The sequence below is a fragment of the Schistocerca serialis genome, chromosome 2 (assembly GCF_023864345.2).
Source record: "Schistocerca serialis cubense isolate TAMUIC-IGC-003099 chromosome 2, iqSchSeri2.2, whole genome shotgun sequence".
Taxonomy (NCBI): domain Eukaryota; kingdom Metazoa; phylum Arthropoda; class Insecta; order Orthoptera; family Acrididae; genus Schistocerca; species Schistocerca serialis.
Genome location: NC_064639.1, coordinates 786139202 through 786160334, shown reverse-complemented (window position 1 = coordinate 786160334; position 21133 = coordinate 786139202). Strand labels below are relative to the sequence as shown.

The following is a 21133-nucleotide window of genomic DNA, read 5'->3' as shown; positions in this document are numbered from 1 at the left end:
GCCATCAAACAAATCCAGGGTACAGCTAAGGGCACTCACATGGCACCATCCTATGCCAAACTATTCGTGGGCCATCTAAATGGATTCTTTCTAACCACACAGAATCCCAAACCCCAAACCCTTCACCTGATTCAGATTCATTGATGCTGTCTTTGTGATCTGGATCAGGGGGTGAGGACATACCATCCATATACCTTCACAACCTCAACACATTCTATCCCATTAACTTCATCTGGTCTTCCTCAACCCAACAGCTATTTTTCTTGATGTTGACCTCCATTTCACAGGTGGCTAAATCAATACCTCCGTCCATGTTATACCTACTAACCACGGGCATTACCTCCACTTCAAAAGTTGTCACCCATTCCATACAAAGAAGTCATTTCCACATAGCCTAGCCAACCGTGCCCATCACAACTGTAGTGAAGAACAGTCCCTCTCAAAATATACCAGCAGTTTCACTGAAGCCTTCACGGACCATAATTACCTTTCAAACCTTCTACAAAAACAGATGCCCTGTGCTGTATCTCTATTTTCATCCACCATCTCCCAAAGTCTCACTGTCCAACCACAGAGGAGCATTCTCCTCGTAACTCAGGACCACTCAGGACTGGATCAAATGAATAACGTTCTCTGCCAGGGTTTTGACTACCTCTCATCGTGATCTGAAATGAGGAATATCCTACCCACTATCCTTCTCACCCTTACCACAGCAGTATTGCACCACTTACCGAACTTACACAATATCCTCGTCCATCCCTACACAACCCCTGCTCCCAACCCTTGGCCTCATGGCTCATATCCCTGTAATAGACCTAAAGTGCAAAGACCTGTCCCATACATCATCCCACCACCTATGGATTGGAGTAGTCTGGTCACAAACATTACCTATACAAAGGCAGGGCTACATGTGAAACCAGTCATATAATCTGCAAGTTAAGCTGCAGCCACTGTGCTGCATTCTATGTAGGCGTGACAAACAAGAAAATGACTGTCTGCATGAATCGTCACTAACCAACTGTGGCCTCAACATTCATTAGTCACTGTCCTGTACCCATCTATCCCCTTTCCCGTTCCCATTCCAGCAGTACACAGCCCTCTGTACCACCGACACACCCACTGTCTTTTTACTTCTCTCCTTTTCCGTGCTCCCCTTCCCCTTACCAAAAGCTTTTTTGACAATTTTTGTTGTGCCTATCTGCAACTCAGCATCTCTGCTGAATGGTAACAAGTATCCTTTTTATAATAACTTGCCTAAAACACACTTCAAAAAAATGAGCTGTTAGGTCCAGAGAGTACATTTGTAAACAGTGCCACTATATCTAAGTTGACCATAATGCTATCTTCAGTTAGTCAAATATGCCTAGTAGGCTAAATTCTTAATATGATATGCACACGAACTACTTTGCTAGTTTGAATTTCTATGAACCAGTGGCAGCCATGTTGTGGGTCTTAGGTAGAATATAGACATGTGTGATGTTCGTGCCTGAGGGGAAGACACGCAACTGAACTCTACTGAAGATATATGTGCTTAATTAGCTCGGATGTCATTTTCATTATACTTGATTTTAGGAGCAAAAATAACAAACAACATGCCCAGTAATTGTGGCTACATTAAACATCAGCAGAAACAACCACAGTGCATAGTATGTGCAGGCTAATTTTGCTCAGATCTGGTAATGTTTAGTGCTGATGGCTTTGCTTTTCTGTGGATACAGCTCATTTCATGACATAGTGTGCCTGTTGTTTTACTAAACTTCTTGCAGATAGCACGTCCAACTCCACTTTTTATTTCATGGACTGGATGTGCCACAGGAAAGGTCCAAAGGTAATTATCAACATGACATACGATCTTTGTATCTCAGCTTGAAGTTGATGACAGTACGTGTGATCTGTGATCTGCACCTTATTACTATTGGAAAAGCCTACTGAACTTCTGTTTTATGCTTCTCCATAGTTCATTTCTGTGATGATATGCATTGAGCAACTGCAAATGGGTACCACTGTGTCAGTCCCAGGTTGTTAGCATCCTTGACAAATCTTGATGAGATGATGAAAGAATATCTCTGTTTGTATCTGGTATTATTTGATCAGTTTTTCTTCTTGCGCATCAATTTAATTTTCTTCATAGTCACAATTACCTCTTCTGTTTCAGTCTTTTCCATAAATCACGAATTACTCTCTCTCTCTCTCTCTCTCTCTCTCTCTCTCTCTCTCTTTCTCTCTAACATTCATCTCTCCAGTGTATGCTGAGCAGCGTCCAGTTTCCTAATGCTGTTTGCACCGAAGGACCAAGATTAAGTCACAAGTCAAAACTAGTAAAACACACTGATAGTAAACTTTTTTCACACACAAATTCGAAGATTTAGTTTTTTATTTTGGCATCCATACAGCTATTGTTTTAAATTGTTGTAAATAAAAAATGGTTACTGGCTCAATATCCTTACTTTAACTTCCTCTGTAGTCTCCATGCATTATTTTAGTCTAATCATAATGGAGTTCGAGGCATACTTTTAAAACTTAAACACCTAATGGAATTCCTTACTAAAGTATCAGGAAACTGAAGTTCCATTAATACTTATTCCTTCTTAGCTTTCTAAGTTTAAGACTCTGAAATCTTTCTTTGGAAGATATTAAATCTTCTTGTCTTCCTCTTAAGAATCTCTACTTCCCACTATCTTGACGGAATCTAATGGTTGCTGTAGTGTTGATGTACTACAAATTATATATGTTAATTTATGTTCAATTAGTGCTGTATTTTTCATGTGATATTGCTACAGATTTGGTTGAAACTGAATGACAGCTATGACTACAGAAACTTTCATGGCGTATTAACTTATCTTTTCTCGTTGGGTCTGCTGCTGGATTATGTGACCATCTTGACACTGTATTTCAGTGATTCAGCTGGCTGCCATCTTATGGTGAGAAGAAAGTTTGCTGATCTTGCTGGGAATAATTTCTACCATTTACAACTGCCCTTTTTTGCACCATGGAATACTTACATCATGTGCACCATAAATCATTGATCATTGCTGCTGCGCCCGCCCCCGTCCTCCCCTCATACAAAGTGAAGGTACAGCGCCCCACTTGTGAAAGCTGGCAGAGACGATGAATCACTATTGAATGTCTAGGTAAATACAGTCTGCCACCTGGGTCAAAGACTGGCTATAAAAGTGACAGTTAAAACATTGAAATTTAACGTATACACACTGATGGTTTTGCTGACAAGTTCACTGTCGGAAGGTACATTGCTGGTAAGCATGGAGGTGTGTGTTTGAAATCCATACCTTGCTAAGCCCCAGTTGCCATACTCCCTAGTTCCGTGAAGGAGAGATGGATGCGGGAACCAGTTCTTTTTCACGTTTAGAATAAAAAAATATGATAACGTATGATTCGTGGTAAAGTATTTTCCCTATAGGGACATGTTAAAAGATTTGTTTGTATTGAAGACATTATTGATAGTAGTTGTGCTGAAACTAGAGTTAGCACAAAAGTAAGTTAGCATAGTCATTTAAGGACATCACAAACTAATTACCTACCCTTGATATCATATCTGATTTATTTTATCACAAGTGTGTGGCAGTGACATTCTGCACTGTTTTAATGTCAGCTTTACATTTAACTCACCCCAGGGGGCTCGCTGTTCTTTGGCGGGTTTGTACTTGGCTACGGCGGGGCCCCAGCCTTTGCAGCATTTTTTCCTTTCTGTGCTACATGACTCTCCTTTTGATAATCTTTTCCCTCCCTAGGGGAACATATCTGGGGTGTTATTGGGAATCTTCTGTATTGTCTGTCGCTGATGTTAGAACAGTCTCACCTTTATTTTTCGCTCCCTTTTCCTTTTTTTGTTTCCCTTCTCCTCTTGTTCCTCCGCTTCAGTGTTTGAGGTTAATCTTTTTCTTCTTCCTTCCTGTACATTGCTGAAGACCAGCCCATGTGTCTGACGCATAACAGGTACTGGTTAATACGTAATTCCCAGTCCCAGGTTGACAGGTAGGGTTTGCATGTACCCCCTGGTACAGGCCAGGCCCAGGGAGGTTCGATTGCCTGAGCTGCAGCCTTCCCAAATTGCCAATTGGTCCCTCTGTCAGGTATTGGGGAGGTGTGACCTGAGGTGTGAACAATCACCTAAGGCAGGTGTGACCCCTTGTGAAAGGGTCCCCCAGTTGGAAGGAGTGCACCATCGGAGATGTGGCAATCGTGGGGGATTTTCCCGCAACTAGCCAGTCACCTTCACAGTCAAAGTCTACAAAACGTAAACGTAATGCGGCTGATGATTGAAAGACCCTTCCCACTGCACCATGGTTCCTTGTGGTCTCGCATACTGAAGACAGTCAGTCCTTTGCCACAGTAAATTCGTTTATTATTCAGAAAGGCGTTGATGCAGTTGCTGGCCCTGTGAAATCCTGCTCTCATTTACGGAATGGCATTTTACTTTTGGAGACTACTTTTGATTCTCAAGCACAACATCTGCTTGCCACCTCCCTTCTCCACAATTACCCTGTCCGTGTCAAGGCCCATAAAACTCTGAATTCTTCATGTGTTGTTATTTACACCAGGCTGCTCGATGGTCTAACTGCAACCAAAATCCAGTCTTACCTCTCTGTTCAGGGTGTCATTGCCATCCATCGTGTAATGAAAAAGGTAGATTCCTGCTTAGTGCCCACCCGCACTGTTTTTCTCACCTTTGATAGAGTGGTGCTTTCATCCGAGATCAAAGCAGGCTATGAAATTATCAAGTCCGGCCATACGTTCCAAACCTGATACACTGCTACCAGTGTCATCGTTTCAACCACTCTAGAATGGGATTGTCCTGTGTGTCTTGATGAATGGGCTGTCGAAGAGATCCAGGTAAAGGATAAAGTGCCTTACCCAGTTGCTCGCAAGTTATTGGCTAGTCGCAAACCCTGTGTTCTCCTGTCTGGCACCTTTAGTTCTGTTCTTGTTACCCCTCTCTTCGTGAAGGACATGGCCACGCAGACATGCGACCTCCAATTCAGCTCTGAGGTTGTGAAATCACTCAGTATCAAGGTAGCATTGCCATCCCCCTGTCCAGCTGTGCAACAAGCTATCAAACTCTCACCTCAAGGGGTGAAGCCACCACCTACACAACCGGTAGGCTGGAAACAACAGAAGTAGTGCTCCCGTGAAGACTTCCTCCATCCCTCCGGGCAAACAACACCCGAGTCTTCCTCTAACCAGAAAGGCTCTAAGAAGTCCACCAAAGGCAAATGGTCTTCTTCTTCACCAACTCGAAGATCCTATTTGATGGTGTCGCTGGTGCACACCACCAACCGTTTTTCGGTGTTGGACTCCACATACTGACCACACAAGAAAGCTGATGCTTCTGTGGACACCATGGAGCAGGATCCTCCTACTTCTGTGCCCTGTAGTAGTGACTCTTCACAGGCTGTCACTCAGCAGCCACTGAGGTGATGCCCCTACATCTCTTCCTCATCATGACTCTCCTCCAGTGGGACGTTTACGGCCTTCGATCTCACAAAGAGGATTTACAGCTGCTTTTAGCATCGCAGTGTCCCCTTGTACTCTGCCTCCAGGAAATGAAATTGCACCCTAACAACCGCTTTGAGCTTTCACATTTCTTACCAATTCGTTTTGACCTTCCGCCTGAGGTCAACATTCCATCTCATGGGGGCATCATGCTGCTCATACGGGATGACATTCATAGTCAACCCATCTCCCTGACTACCCATCTTCAAGCTGTTGCAGTTCACCTTTTCCTTCCCCATCTGACTTTTTCCTTCTGTTCCAGTTATGTCCCTCCATCATTCGATGTCACGAGGGAAGACTTCCATGAACTTATTGGGCAGCTACCTCTCCCATTTTTGCTACTCAGTGCCTTAAATGTGCATCATCCCTCTGTGGTTCTCCCAGGATCTGTCAGAGATGTGCCCTCTTGGCTGATCTTTTTAACCAACGTAACCTCTTCTGCCTTAACACTGGAGCACCCACTTTCCTTTCTGACTCCTCACACACCTGTTCCCATTTGGACCTATCCTTCTGCACTGCCCAGCTTGCCAATTGTCTTAAGTGGTCTGTTCTTCTTGACACCTACTCGAATGACCATTTCCTGTGTGCTATCCGTTTGCTGACTCCAACCCCACAATCCGCGAATGGAAATGAGCTCTCTGCATTTTTAACCGTCATCCTAAGATGGCAAACTGCATTCATTACAAACAGATGCTTGCAAAGTGTCATCGTGTTCTTTGGGATAGCAAAAGAGCTAGATGGATTTCGCTCACTAGTTCTTTTAACAGTTCCACCCTTCCTGTGTCATGTGGGCCAAACTCCGACGGCTCTCTGGGACCAAGATCCATTCCCAAATTTCTGACCTGGCAGTAGCAGACGCTGTCATCGTGGACCCTATTGCTATCTCCAACACCTTGGGCCACCATTTTGCAGAAGTTTCGTGCTCTTCTCACTCTCACCCTGCCTTCCTCCATTGGAAACGAGCAGAGGAGGCTCAGGTGATACCCTTCTCTTTTCCGAATTGTGAGTGCTACAATGCCACATTTACTATGAGGGAGCTAGAGCATGCTCTCGGTTCATCCTAATCCTCCGCCACAGGGCCAGACACCATCCACATTCAGATGTTGCAGCAATTTTCCTTGCAGGCAGGCACTTTCTACTTAAAACTTACAACTGCATTCGGGCAGAGGGCACATTTCCTGGTCCCTGGTGTGAAGCCACAATCATTCCCATACCTAAGCCCGGTAAGGACAAAAATGTTCCTTCTAGCTACTGCCCCATTTCTCTTACCAGATGCGTTTGCAAGGTGATGGAACATATGATTCATGCCCAGCTGGTGTGGTGGCTCAGGTCTCGCAATTTACTGACGAATGCACAGTGTGGATTTCAAGTGCAGCATTCTGCAGTTGACCATCTCATTACTTTGTCCACTCATGTCATGAATGGTTTTCTGCAGAAATCCCAGGCTGTGGCTGTGTTTTTTGATTTGGAGAAGATCTACGAAGGTCTGCTGTAGAAGTGGTATCCTCCATACTCTTTACACATGGGGCTTCCATGGCCACCTGCCCTTTTCCTTCAGCCATTTTTAAAAGACCGAGTTTTCAAGGTGCGTGTGGTTTTTGCCTTGTTGGACACCTTTATCCAGGAAAATTGTATGCCTCAGGGATCCATCCTGAGTGTCATCCTCTTTGCTTCACATTAACCCTATAATGGCCTGTCTCCCGCCGGGCATCTCCGGCACCCTCTTTGTTGATGATTTTGTCAACTATTGCAGTTCTCCACAGACCTGTCTCACGGAGCGTCATCTCCAGCGATATCTTGATCGTCTTTACTACTGGAGCATTGACAATGGCTTTCGCTTTTCCACTGACAAAACCGTTTGTATGGATTTCTGGCAATGCAATTGGTTTCTCCCACAATCTTAACATCTTGGGCTTGTTGCCCTTCCATTCATTGAAACTACAAAATTCCTGAGGTTCATGCTCGGTAGGAAACACTCTTGGTCCTCCCATATGTCTTACCTGGCAGCCTGCTGTACGGGGTTTCTCAATGTCCTACATGTCCTTAATGGTACTTCCTTGGGTGTCGATCGAACCACCCTCCTCCATTTGTACCAGACCCCTTGTCCATACGAAACTCAACTATGGGTGCTTTGTTTTTCCGTTTGCATGTCCATCCCTCTTATACTGTCTCAACACTATCCACCACCTTGTCATCCGCTTGGCCCATGGCGCCTTTTACACTAGCCTGGTTGAGAGTCTGTATGTTGAAGCTGCTGAACTACCACAGTCCTACCACCATGACTTTCTCCTCATCAGGTATGCATGCCTTTTGTCTGCCATGCGTGGCCACCCATCCTATGCCTTCTTCTTCGATGATTCCTTTGATTACCGGTAGGGGGCACATCCCTCTTCTCTGTTACCTCCTGGAGTCCACTTTTGGCACTTGCAACGGCAGCTTAACCTCACACTACTTGCAACTTCCCCGGTGGATTGAACCCTTCACCACCTTGGCTTCTTGAAGCAGCCCATGTATCAGGCCACGGAGTACATCCAGCGACACAGCCTTTTCTATTGTGTCCTGTGCTCATATTCACTCAACACCCTTCAAAGTCTATGCATGCTGTACACAGCCCATCCCTTAGTGCAGCAGGTCCAGGAAAACTGTCACTTGCTCACTCTTGATGGAGCGAGTGTGATGCTTCTCTGGGTTCCTGGTCATGTTGGTCTGACAGGGAACGAGGCTGCTGACGCTGCTGCCAAGGCTGCAGTCCTCGTACCTCAGCCTGCTAGTACCTATATTCCCTGTGACGATCTCTGTGTTCCCGTCTGTCAGGAAGTGGTGTCCCTTTGGCATCGCCAATGGTCCTCCCTTCACAGTAATAAGCTCCACCTTATTAAGCCTCACCCAGTGGCTTGGACGACCTCCTCTCGGCCCTCCCACCGGGAGGAGGTGATTTTAACTAGGCTGTGTATTGGGCACTGCCTTTATAGCCATCGTAATTTAATGAGTGGTGCTAGCCCACTGCTTTGTACATGTTGTGCCCAAGTTTTTACCATCCACCACGTCCTGATGGAATGACTACTTTTAAACCATTTACATTCCCGCTTGGGTTTGCTATCTGATTTATCGGCCGTTTTAGCAAATGATGCGCGGGCTGTCAAACATGTTTCACTTTTCATCCACCAAAGCAATATGGTGAATGCCATTTAATTTTTATTTTTGGATCTCTATTTCTGTATGGTGTCTTTTTTTAGCCCTTTTTTCCATGTGCCTGGTTTTAGCTGTCATCTATTATGTCAGTTGGTACTGACGTATTGTTGTTTTGTAACTCTTCTGTCTTTCTTGTTCTGTAATTTTGACTTGGCTGCGTATGACACATTGTTTTTAGCACCCTAAAGAAAAAAAAGGAAACAAAACCAAAACTTTACATTAAATTTTTAATAAAATGACTGGTTTTTAATTTGAGCGGGTAAAAAAATTGCTTTTTGAGGTGTAAGAATTAAATTTGCAAATTGTATGTTGAAAGAAGAAATATGGTAGGCAGTTTTTGGATATTTGTAAAAAGAAAATTCTGAGAGGAGAGGCCAAATAAAAAATAACTGTAAACTGCAAGTATTACTGATCTTGGTTCATATCACAAGAAGGCTTGCAAAATAAGCTATAAATGTAAAATTTGACGTCGTTTTCATGTAACTTTTGTTAAGTAATAAACTGCCTCCATAGCTGAGGTAGCTAATGCCCACACATGTGGTGGCACTTGACTAAGAAATGTGCAGTTGGAATCATGTAAATGGAATAAAATTTCATCATCAGTTTTTAACCGGCAAGGGGATAATGATGTAAGAGTTCCATCGAACTGGACGTCTCCTGATTTAATTCCTAACTTCTGTGCAGTCTCTGTTGAGTGAGAACATGTGAAACAGTTGAAGGTGATTTGTCAGGTGGATGAGGATATTAAGCTTCATTGATACCTTGTTGCTATTTTTTTGTCCATCATCATCATCATTGCAAATGCGACCTCGCTTTACATCTACTTATCAGTCACAGGCAATATACAGTTAATCTTATAAGCATCAGACTTGCAGATGGTGGTCATGAGCAGAAAGAACAACAAATATGTTTTAAAGCAATTTTTATCAGCCAACAACTGAGGTATTTTAACCCTTTGAGGTACATAAGAAAACTAAAGTGCTAGTGATTAAAATTTTTGTATCTCTGTGGCAACTGGAGGTTTTATAAACAAAATAGGTTATTATTTCAAACATTTTTATTTGTTCTGCTAAAAAAAAAAAAAAAGCTGGGAGGTATTTGTCTGTGGTCCTTAAAAGACAGTTACAGAACACATTACACTTAATACATTGAAAAATTACAGAGACTATGTATATGTTGTCTGTTTGATGTGAAATTCTGCAAATCAGTTTCTGCTTGAAGTAAAGCATAAATTAACACCACACTGTTCACAAATATTGTAAGTGCAATTTTCAACACACTTTGAGGCACAATGAACACATCTCTTCCTTACGTCTGATTTTATCATTCGGTGCTCTGGACTCTTTGGATTGCAACTGGTCTGCAACCTTCTTGATGTTTTCACTTCTGTTGATAAATTTATTTGTCGACTTGAATAATTTCCAGTTAGCTTTCTCGCAATGCATTGTCTGAACTCTAGGGATGATAGTGTTGATTTGAATCCTGATTCCTCTGCCAATTTTGAATATATTACATACGCATTGTTTACACCAATGTGAAGAAGATCAAAGAAAATTCTCAGGAAATACTTAATCTTTGCCTTCCTGTCGATCTCATTAGTCACTTTCTTCTGGTCCATAATGTCCACCCCTCCAATCCACTTGTACTTTCTTATCATAAGAGGACACTGAACATTGATCTTTTCAGAAGAACCAGACTGACACCTCTTCACTGTCGTACATGGTATTGGGGAAATAAAATTAGTCAGTAGAAAAACTGGCTTGTTATCCATCCATTTGAGGATTGTCAGACCATTGCTACTGAGACTGTATAAATCACGTCTTTTCATTTCCTTGTCTGGAGGGAATATCTTTGGTATGTTTTTACGATTGGTGCGCACTGTTCCACATGATCTGATATTTTGTAAACCAAGGTAATATACTGCAAATCTGGATAGTTAAAAAAGTTATCTATGTAAATTTCACATCCCAGTCGGGATAGTGATTTTTTCAGTTGCAGAACTACTGACTCACCAAGCCCTACTTCAGGACCTGAGGGTTTTTTTGCCAGTATATAAATCACACTCAAATAGGTAGCCAGTTTCCGAATCACATATGCACCACATTTTGACTGGCTTATTTTTGACATACTGTCGCATAATATTATGTCCTTTGAATCTGATCGTATGCTCATCTACAGATTGAGCCCTAGTTGCACTAAGAGATTCCTGGAAGGTTTTCTTCAAATGGGTAATTACAGGTCTCACTTTGTATGTGTGGTCTGCCTTTATTGACTGATCTGCATTGTTGGAAAAATGTAAGTACTTTCGAATCTCTCCAAAAAGATGTAGTGGCATAATCTGAGCTATATAAGGAACACCTAAATCGGGTTCAGTTGCCCAGTAGCTTCTAAATGTAGGCAAAATCTGGTACCCCATTACCAGGTTCATACCAAGAAATGCCTTGATTTCATCCTCATATGTGCTGAATGTGTTGCCTGATTGTTCTGGATACCGAATACTTTGAGGAATTAATATATCGTGCACCAAATCTTTTAGGACAATAGTGGAAGAAAAATTTTCAAAAGGCTATGGCATTTCACGATTTTCACGGACACTAAACAAAAGCACTTTTGCAAATTCATGATTCATGTTATCACTGAACTGTCTTGGTTGGTAAGTTCTGGACCATTTAAATTCTGGTAAATCTGGAAGGGAATCGGGTACCTCAGCATTTGGTTCTGATATTTCGTCCGTATGCCTTTGTTTGCTATATGGGCTACGTATTTCTTTTTCAGGATCTTCTATAACAACATGTTCTCTTTCATCTTCCGTATCTCCTTCAAGAAAAGTAACAGATTATCTTCGTCATCACTACTGCAAGCCTCCAAAATCAGCACAACACTTTCATCAGCGATGAAAAATTCTCTTTTTCTGGAGCACATGACCTAAAAGCAGATTTGAAATTATACCAGTACAAATTTTTTCTGCTTATTTAATAAAATGAAAGATAATATATTTTCAACCGAATTTTAAATACCACTCTCTGTGTGTGTGTGTGTGTGTGTGTGTGTGTGTGTGTGTGTGTGTGTGTTTTTTTTTTTTTTTTTAAATACCTTATAGTAACGATTTCATGACATTCAACAACAAGTACACAAATTACCATTGTGGTACATTGGGACAACTATGTCCCAAAGAATGTTAATAAAGATTTACACTGATGAAATACATTTATTTTCTAAATGAATGGTCTAAAGTGAAAGAGAAACTCAACTGAATGTACTTTCAAGCTTTGACAGTAAGGCAGAGAACACAATACACACACAATAAGTGAATAAATTTGTGTGTCTGCTCGAAGTGAGAACCACCAACAATAACCGACGACTTATAGTAGTTATAGTAATTGTTGCCACCAAAGATGTACGATATTAAAGAAAACAAATATCTCTGCTTCAAGTAGAGCATCTGCAGCACATCAACTGTGATTACAGTCCAATTAGTAAGGTGATTTATAATTGGCACAGATGTGTCCCATGTACGTGAAAGCGTTAAAGGAATATATAGATGGGTTATACAAGGGAGACATAGTTGAAGACAGTATTATAGAAAGATGAGAGGGTGCAAATAAATGTGAGATAGGAGGTATGGTACTGTGAGACAGGGCACTGTATGACCTAAGTCCAAGCAAGGATTCTGGAATAGATGACATTCCTTTATGAATATTGAGATCCTTGGGAGAGCCATCCATGACAAAACTACTCCACCTGATTGGAAGCTGTGTGAAACAGGCAAAATACCATCAGACTTTGAGAAGGCTGTAATAATTCTAATTCCAAATAAGGTAGGTGCTGCCTGGTGTGAATATTACCTAACAGTTAGTTTGATATGTTGTAGCTGCAAAGTACTGACACGAATTATTTAATGATGAGAAACAAATCTCAGTGAAATTCAGTCTGGATTCCAGAGAAATGTAGGAACACTCAAGGCAGTACTGTCTCAAGAGTATAGGATGAAGAGAGGGAAATCTAAATTATAGCATTTGTAGATCTAGAGAAAGATAGAGACACTGCTGATTGGAATGCACTCTTTAAAATTCTGTAGATAGCAGGAGGAAAAATGGGGAGCACAAATGTGTCTAAAATTCATAAAGAAGTCAGGCTGATGTTATAAGAATGAAGGACATGAAAGGGAAACAGTTCTGATAATTGAGGAGGGAATGAAACAGGAGTGTAGCATATCTGTGCCATTACTCAGTCGACACACCGAGTGAACAGTAGGGAAAACTGAAGGAGACATTGGGAAGAGGATTAAATTTCAGAGAAAAGAAATAAAAATGTAAGGTTTGCCAATGACATTGTAATTATGACAGAAACAGACTTTCAGAGACATGTTGAACAAAGAGAAGTTGAACAAAATGTACATCATCTTGAAAAGAGGTTATAAGATGAGTATTAAAAAGAATTGAAATGAGAGTAATAGAGTATAGTTGAATTAAATTAGGTGGTGCTAAGGAAATTCAGTATGGAGATAATACAATAAAAGTAATGGACATGAATTTGTTATTTGGGCACCAAATTTCTGAAAGAGTTCTGTTCGATAGGGCAGGGTTATTATAAAACTGTAAATGAAAATTGAAGCCTTAAATGCAGTAACTGTTTGGATGCCCAATTGATATATCATATAAAATGGAGAGATTGGCCAGAGAAAATACTAACCCATATGCGCATTTTTTGAGTTATTGCATGCTATATGTTTGGTTCAGTTCAAAGAGAACATGAGTACAATAAAACAAAATAATTTATATAGTAGACAGTGGTTTCTAGTGATGAACAAAAGGAACCGTGTTTCGTACATTTGAAAACACAACAGATACCATGATTAGTCTAATCCTTACTAAAACGAGGTTTACAACTGAAAACTGGGCTTGTTTTACAAGGCAATACAAACTCACTCTCTATAGTGTTGAAGAATTATGTGGATGTTTCCAAAGTTTGAAAATGGCACACTCCACTGTAAAGTGAATGAGTCATTCTAGAAACAGTCTCATAAGCTGTAGTTAACATAGTTCTCTGCAGTATCCTTTCTTCCAGAAGTGCTAGTCCAACAAGGTGTGTAAGAGAGCTTCTGTGAAGTATGGAAAATAGGAAAGTGGTACTAGCAGAACTAAAACTGTGAGGCCATATTGTGAGTCATGGCTGTTGGTAAGAGCATTGTGCCTGAAAACTAAGGTTCTGTGTTCACATTCTGGTCTGGCACACAGTTTTAATATGTTAGGAAGTTTTCAAAACAGAACACATTCTACTATAGTGTGGAAGCTTCATTGTGGCTCCATGTGGCTTTTCATGTATGATGTTGTTGTGTGTAGAAAAGTTAAAAAATTGTACAAAAATGCAGGAAAATCTGCAGAAGATTGATACGTCGTACAGGTTTTGACATCTAATGCACAATATGCATAAATAGGCAAATAGACTCTTTATTGTTTGTTTACATGATTGATACTGGTCTCTCCAGTTTATTTGTTATAATAAATTTGTTTTCTGTTACAGATGATTGGGAAGCTTATATTAGTCAGTTTTCATCAAAACTGTCAGCTGTTTATTTTTAACAAACTGATTTCATGTAAGGATATGAATATAATAGAGGGAAACATTCCACGTGGAAAAAATATATCTAAAAACAAAGATGATGTGACTTACCAAACGAAAGTGCTGGCAGGTCGATAGACACACAAACAAACACAAACATACACACAAAATTCAAGCTTTCGCAACAAACGGTTGCTTCATCAGGAAAGAGGGAAGGAGAGGGAAAGACAAAAGGATGTGGGTTTTAAGGGAGAGAGTAAGGAGTCATTCCAATCCCAGGAGCGGAAAGACTTACCTTAGGGGGAAAAAAGGACAGGTATACACTCTCTCTCCCGCGCGCGCGCGCGCACGCACGCGAGCGCACACACACACACACACACACACACACCACAACCACACCACACCACACCACACCACACCACACCACACCACACCACACACACACACACACACACACATATCCATCCGTACATACACAGACACAAGCAGACATTTGTAACAGCAAAGAGTTTGGGCAGAGATGTCAGTTGAGGCGGAAGTACAGAGGCAAAGATGTTGTTGAAAGACAGGTGAGGTATGAGCGGCGGCAAATTGAAATTAGCGGAGATTGAGGCCTGGTGGATAACGAGAAGAGAGGATATACTGAAGGGCAAGTTCCCATCTCCGGAGTTCTGACAGGTTGGTGTTAGTGGGAAGTATCCAGATAACCCGGACGGTGTAACACTGTGCCAAGATGTGCTGGCCGTGCACCAAGGCATGTTTAGCCACAGGGTGATCCTCATTACCAAGAAACAGTGTCTGCCTGTGTCCATTCATGCGAATGGACAGTTTGTTGCTGGTAATTCCCACATAGAAAGCTCCACAGTGTAGGCAGGTCAGTTGGTAAATCACGTGGGTGCTTTCACACGTGGTCCTGCCTTTGATCGTGAACACCTTCCAGGTTACAGGACTGGAGTAGGTGGTGGTGGGAGGGTGCATGGGACAGATTTTACACCGGGGGCGGTTACAAGGGTAGGAGCCAGAGGGTAGGGAAGGTGGTTTGGGGATTTCATAGGGATGAACTAAGAGGTTACGAAGGTTAGGTGGACGGCGGAAAGACACTCTTGGTGGAGTGGGGAGGATTTCATGAAGGATGGATCTCATTTCAGGGCAGGATTTGAGGAAGTTGTGTCCCTGCTGGAGAGCCACATTCAGAGTCTGATCCAGTCCCGGAAAGTATCCTGTCACAAGTGGGGCACTTTTGGGGTTCTTCTGTGGGAGGTTCTGGGTTTGAGGAGATGAAGAAGTGGCTCTGGTTATTTGCTTCTGTACCAGGTCGGGAGGGTAGTTGCGGGATGCGAAAGCTGTTTTCAGGTTGTTGGTGTAATGGTTCAGGGATTCCGGGAGTAGGACCAGGTGAATCTGATGGAACCAAAGGAGTTTAGGTTGGAGAAGAAATTCTGGAGTTCTTCTTCACTGTGAGTCCAGATCATGAAGATGTCATCAATAAATCTATACCAAACTTTGGGTTGGCAGGCCTGGGTAACCAAGAAGGCTTCCTCTAAGCGACCCATGAATAGGTTGGCGTACGAGGGGGCCATCCTGGTACCCATGGCTGTTCCCTTTAATTGTTGGTATGTCTGGCCTTCGAAAGTGAAGAAGTTGTGGGTCAGGATGAAGCTGGCTAAGGTAATGAGGAAAGAGGTTTTAGGTAGGGTGGCAGGTGATCAGCGTGAAAGGAAGTGCTCCATCGCAGCGAGTCCCTGGACGTGCGGAATATTTGTGTATAAGGAAGTGGCATCAATGGTTACAAGGATGGTTTCCGGGGGTAACAGACTGGGTAAGGATTCCAGGCGTTCGAGAAAGTGGTTGGTGTCTTTGATGAAGGATGGGAGACTGCATGTAATGGGTTGAAGGTGTTGATCTACGTAGGCAGAGATACGTTCTGTGGGGGCTTGGTAACCAGCTACAATGGGACGGCCGGGATGATTGGGTTTGTGAATTTTAGGAAGAAGGTAGAAGGTAAGGGTGTGGGGTGTTGGTGGGGTCAGGAGGTTGATGGAGCCAGGTGAAAGGTTTTGTAGGGGGCCTAAGGTTCTGAGGATTCCATGAAGCTCCGCCTGGACATCAGGAATGGGATTACCTTGGCAAACTTTGTATGTAGTGTTGTCTGAAAGCTGACGCAGTCCCTCAGCCACACACTCCCGATGATCAAGTACCACGGTCGTGGAACCCTTGTCCGCCAGAAGAATGACGATGGATCGGTCAGCCTTCAGATCACGGATAGCCTGGGCTTCAGCAGTGGTGATGTTGGGAGTAGGATTAAGGTTTTTTAAGGAGGATTGAGAGGCAAGGCTGGAAGTCAGAAATTCCTGGAAAGTTTGGAGAGGGTGATTTTGAGGAAGAGGAGGTGGGTTCCGCTGTGACGGAGAACGGAACTGTTCCAGGCAGGATTCAATTTGGATAGTGTCTTGGGGAGTTGGATCATTAGGAGTAAACCTGTCCCATGCACCCTTCCACCATCACCTACTCCAGTCCTGTAACCCGGAAGGTGTACACGATCAAAGGCAGAGCCACGTGTGAAAGTATCCACGTGATTTACCAAGTGACCTGCCTACACTGTGAAGCTTTCTATGTGGGAATGACCAGCAACAGATGTCCATTCGCATGAATGGGCACAGGCAGACAGTGTTTCTTGGTAATGAGGATCACCCTGTGGCTAAACATGCCTTGGTGCACGGCCAGCACATCTTGGCACAGTGTTACACCGTGCGGGTTATCTGGATACTTCCCACTAACACCAACCTGTCAGAACTCCGGAGATGGGAACTTGCTCTTCAGTATATCCTCTCTTCTCACCCACGTGATTTACCAACTGACCTGCCTACACTGTGGAGCTTTCTATGTGGGAATTACCAGCAACAAACTGTCCATTCGCATGAATGGACACAGGCAGACAGTGTTTCTTGGTAATGAGGATCACCCTGTGGCTAAACATGCCTTGGTGCACGGCCAGCACATCTTGGCACAGTGTTACACCGTGCGGGTTATCTGGATACTTCCCAGTAACACCAACCTGTCAGAACTCCGGAGATGGGAACTTGCTCTTCAGTATATCCTCTCTTCTCATTATCCGCCAGGCCTCAATCTCCGCTAATTTCAATTTGCTGCCGCTCATACCTCTCCTGTCTTTCAACAACATCTTTGCCTCTGTACTTCCGCCTCAACTGACATCTCTGCCCAAACTCTTTGCTGTTACAAATGTCTGCTTGTGTCTGTGTATGTACGGATGGATATGTGTGTGTATGCGAGTGTATACCTGTCCTTTTTTCCCTCTAAGGTAAATCTTTCCGTTCCCGGGATTGGAATGACTCCTTACCCTCTCCCTTAAAACCCATATCCTTTCGTCTTTCCCTCTGCTTCCCTCTTTCCTGATGAAGCAACCGTTTGTTGTGAAAGCTTGAATTTTGTGTGTATGATTGTGTTTGTTTGTGTGTCTACCGACCTGCCTGCACTTTTGTTTGGTAAGTCACATCATCTTTGTTTTTAGATATATGATTTCGTGTAAGCTTGGAGATATATAATGCTCAGAACTTGTTACTCTCATTGCTGTTTTTGGATTGAGATTTATCCACTTTGTTTTCTCATATTCATATAGTTTTTTGTTATCATCTAAAATATAGTGAAAAATAGACAACAATGTTTTTTCAAGTACTTTATTTTCTTGTGCAGGATACATAGAAGAGGACCAGTTTTATCTTGATTGGGCACATCTGCAGCCATTGTTGAGCTTCCATGCTGGCACATTAGCAGTGGTTAGTGTGGGTTTGCTGTTTGCTCTGGTGATGCCCTTAGCTGGACTCATCCTCTGTTGCTGCCGATGTTGCCGTTCTTCACGACGCCCCCGAACTGAAAAGCACAGAGATGGATGCCGGCGTTTATTATATGGTACATTATTGGCAGCTGTTGCAACAATAATATTGTAAGTTTATCGAATCACTTGTTTTGTATTATTTTGTGAGTGTTAAGTGTAGAATTATAAATATTAACATAAATGTAGCCCTATGACAACTGGTATAGTGTGTGAAAATTAATGTGCATTGTGTCGTATTGATCTTATTTCTAAAGTAGTAATCAAACCCTGTGTCATTTAATATAATAAAGCCCAACATTACCTTTTCTTTCTACAAAAGAGCACTTAATCAGTTCCCAAAACTGAAACGGATTAAAACTGGACTTCAGATAACAAAACTCCACTTTTTGAAAACAGTAGTTCTTAAAATAAAAACAAACATTGGTATAAAGGAAGAAAGTTATAAAGGGAATTGATGGTAGTGGAGGGAGGGCAAATTAAGCAAATGTAGAACTGTCATTCTTTTATTGTGTATCATACCACACACATGTAATTCATTGTTTTCAGGACAGGATTTCACAGCATGTGGACTGTACCGGTAGGTTTGGTATGTCTAGTACATTGATCATTGGCATGATTATAATTTGCATAAAGAGATGCTTTTTTATTGCTGCAGCGGAAGTTGCATGTGACTTACTTGCTTGGTAACTACATTTACTGTAATATTCTCCCATTCTTAGTAACATGGTGGTAAAGAGGTGAACAATACAGAAGCTATACTTAGTAGGCTGGCAAAATGTGCATTTTCATGCTATATCTGATGAAATTGATTTTGAGCACTTGATGTAATTATATTGTGGAGAGCAGCCTTACAACAATGATCATAGTTTTCCAGACATATGTCTGTGCTTGATTTTCATCTGTGAACAGCAGTATGTCATCTTAGTTATTGGTAATTATAAATTTAAATTGAGAAATGTAGTGTAGTAGTTCACTGTCAGCCCTGCACTGGATGTTAGTTATTTACATAATAAAATGAAACATCATATTGACGTTATTTTATTATATGGCAACCAGTTTTGGTGACTCAGTGCACTATCTTCTGGCTGATATGCATGAAGAGTAATGATAGTATCATCAACTTATGAATTGTGCAAATACAAAGACAGATTAAAAACAGAATAAGAATAAAGAACCATACTGTGTAAGTGAATTTACAGTAATCATTTGATAAAAACCAACAGATACATCCATTGTCACATACACATTGTACAAAGGTACTATTTATTAATAAAATTATTAATTAAATATTCCACGATTAGAAACTGGTTAGGTAGGGGACACATTAAACTGCAAAATCCTGACATAACCTACCAGTCTACAAAAATTGCTGTAGAAAATGATAGATCTGTAAAAGAAACAACTACTACTTCAGAACTAAATAAGCCACAGAAAAATGCATCATGTGCAAGTAGTCCTTGCAAAAGGACATCAACAGTTATATAAGTGTCAATGTAGGTAAAGCAATCAAAATGACAGTATACGTATATCTATATGTCTTGTTGAAGTTATAAAATGCAGAGATGAAAATTGTACATGGGAATATTTATGTCGTATGCATAAAATGAATGTCCAAGAACACATAATAAAGCCAAATGTAGGAAACCACCTATGTCATGCAATACACAGACTATACAAAACCCAAGATAATGTTCTGGATGAACAACATACACACATCCATGTGCAGGTAGCCTGTACAAAAGAACAGCATCAATAAAATCTAAATGTCAGTATTGGTAAAGCTATCTAAATGACAATATAAACATATTTATATGTCACGTCAAAGCTGTGTCATGACAAAGCATAAACATGTTGAGGTGCAAATTGTAGAGGGGTATCCTTATGCCATATGTTTAAAATGGATGTCCAAAATTTATCAAAAGGACCAAATGTGGAAATGACCTCTGTCATAAATTGTACAGAATATGGAAAAAACCTGTACTATTCAAGGTGAACAACATTCAAGTGTGAATACATCCATATATCGTGTACTGCCATAAAGCAAGTAGAAAATGAGAACTACTGTCTAGCCCGTGTATGTGTCAAAAAATAATAATGTAGATCCACATTACATGTAGTATCCATAGATAATATGATAAGTTAACAGTAATATCAAAGGTGAAAAAATTTCTTATGTATCAAACATTTTACCGAAGAATTAGATACCATGAAAACCATATTATATCCATTATGTGAAAGTAATCCACCAATCCTATCCAAACAAAGCAGCCAACAAACACAAAACACTAAAATACAAGAAATATATACGACCTATCCATATACATGTATTGAATAGGGTCAAATATGGCCTGGATATGTGAAGAGAATACTTATGTTGTGAAACAAAACATGGACTATACTGTGTGGAACTAACATACACAACTGGGTAATGTTGCAAAAAGGTGTAACAGTGTAAGGCAACCACCTCTGTAGAACTTGTGTAACCAGGTTAAAAACTAGTCAATAATATAATGTACTGTCAGCAAACATCGCGGGCATTAAGGTTGCAAGGCTAACTAGAGTATAGACAGATGACTGTTAAGCTGGGTACCCTGTACCCTGTACACTATACCCTGTACCCTGTACACTTTACCCTATATCCAATTCAGTGCTCAATAGAAGGCATACCCGGACCATTTATGTCATACCATACCGAAAAGTAGTACTAGTCTGTGAGGATGCTGTACCACATAGTGGACACCTTATCAGTATCTACCTGTACAGTAACGAAAAATATTTGAATAGAACACCACATGAAAAGTTCACCACAGGTATTCGACCAAATTCTTTGAGTATTCGCTGACTCATATATTTGGACGTTCCATTTTGAATGTTTCTTGAGTCAGTTGGTGGTTCATGGTTGCAAACACATCATCATTGTTACAGGTACTTGTGATGTTTTCATTTAATGATAGTTATTTGAGTTGTACCTTCTGGTACTCATTGTTTTTTTTATGTCATTTTAAATAGTACTCT

The 21133-nt window shown here is 41.4% G+C and overlaps 1 protein-coding gene across 5 annotated transcripts in view; it reads left to right on the top strand.

Annotated features, from left to right (window-relative positions):
• Positions 1 to 21133, top strand: part of LOC126458007 (prominin-like protein) — a 517920-nt gene that overhangs the window by 243871 nt on the left and 252916 nt on the right. For all 5 annotated transcript variants that reach the window (XR_007585562.1, XM_050094783.1, XM_050094784.1 and 2 more), the window contains one exon: positions 17977 to 18226. Coding sequence is in view for 4 of the 5 variants with exons in the window: in XM_050094783.1 (XP_049950740.1) it covers positions 17977 to 18226 (250 nt within the window). In the remaining variant the exon portion in view is untranslated. The remainder of the gene's footprint in view (positions 1 to 17976; positions 18227 to 21133) is intronic.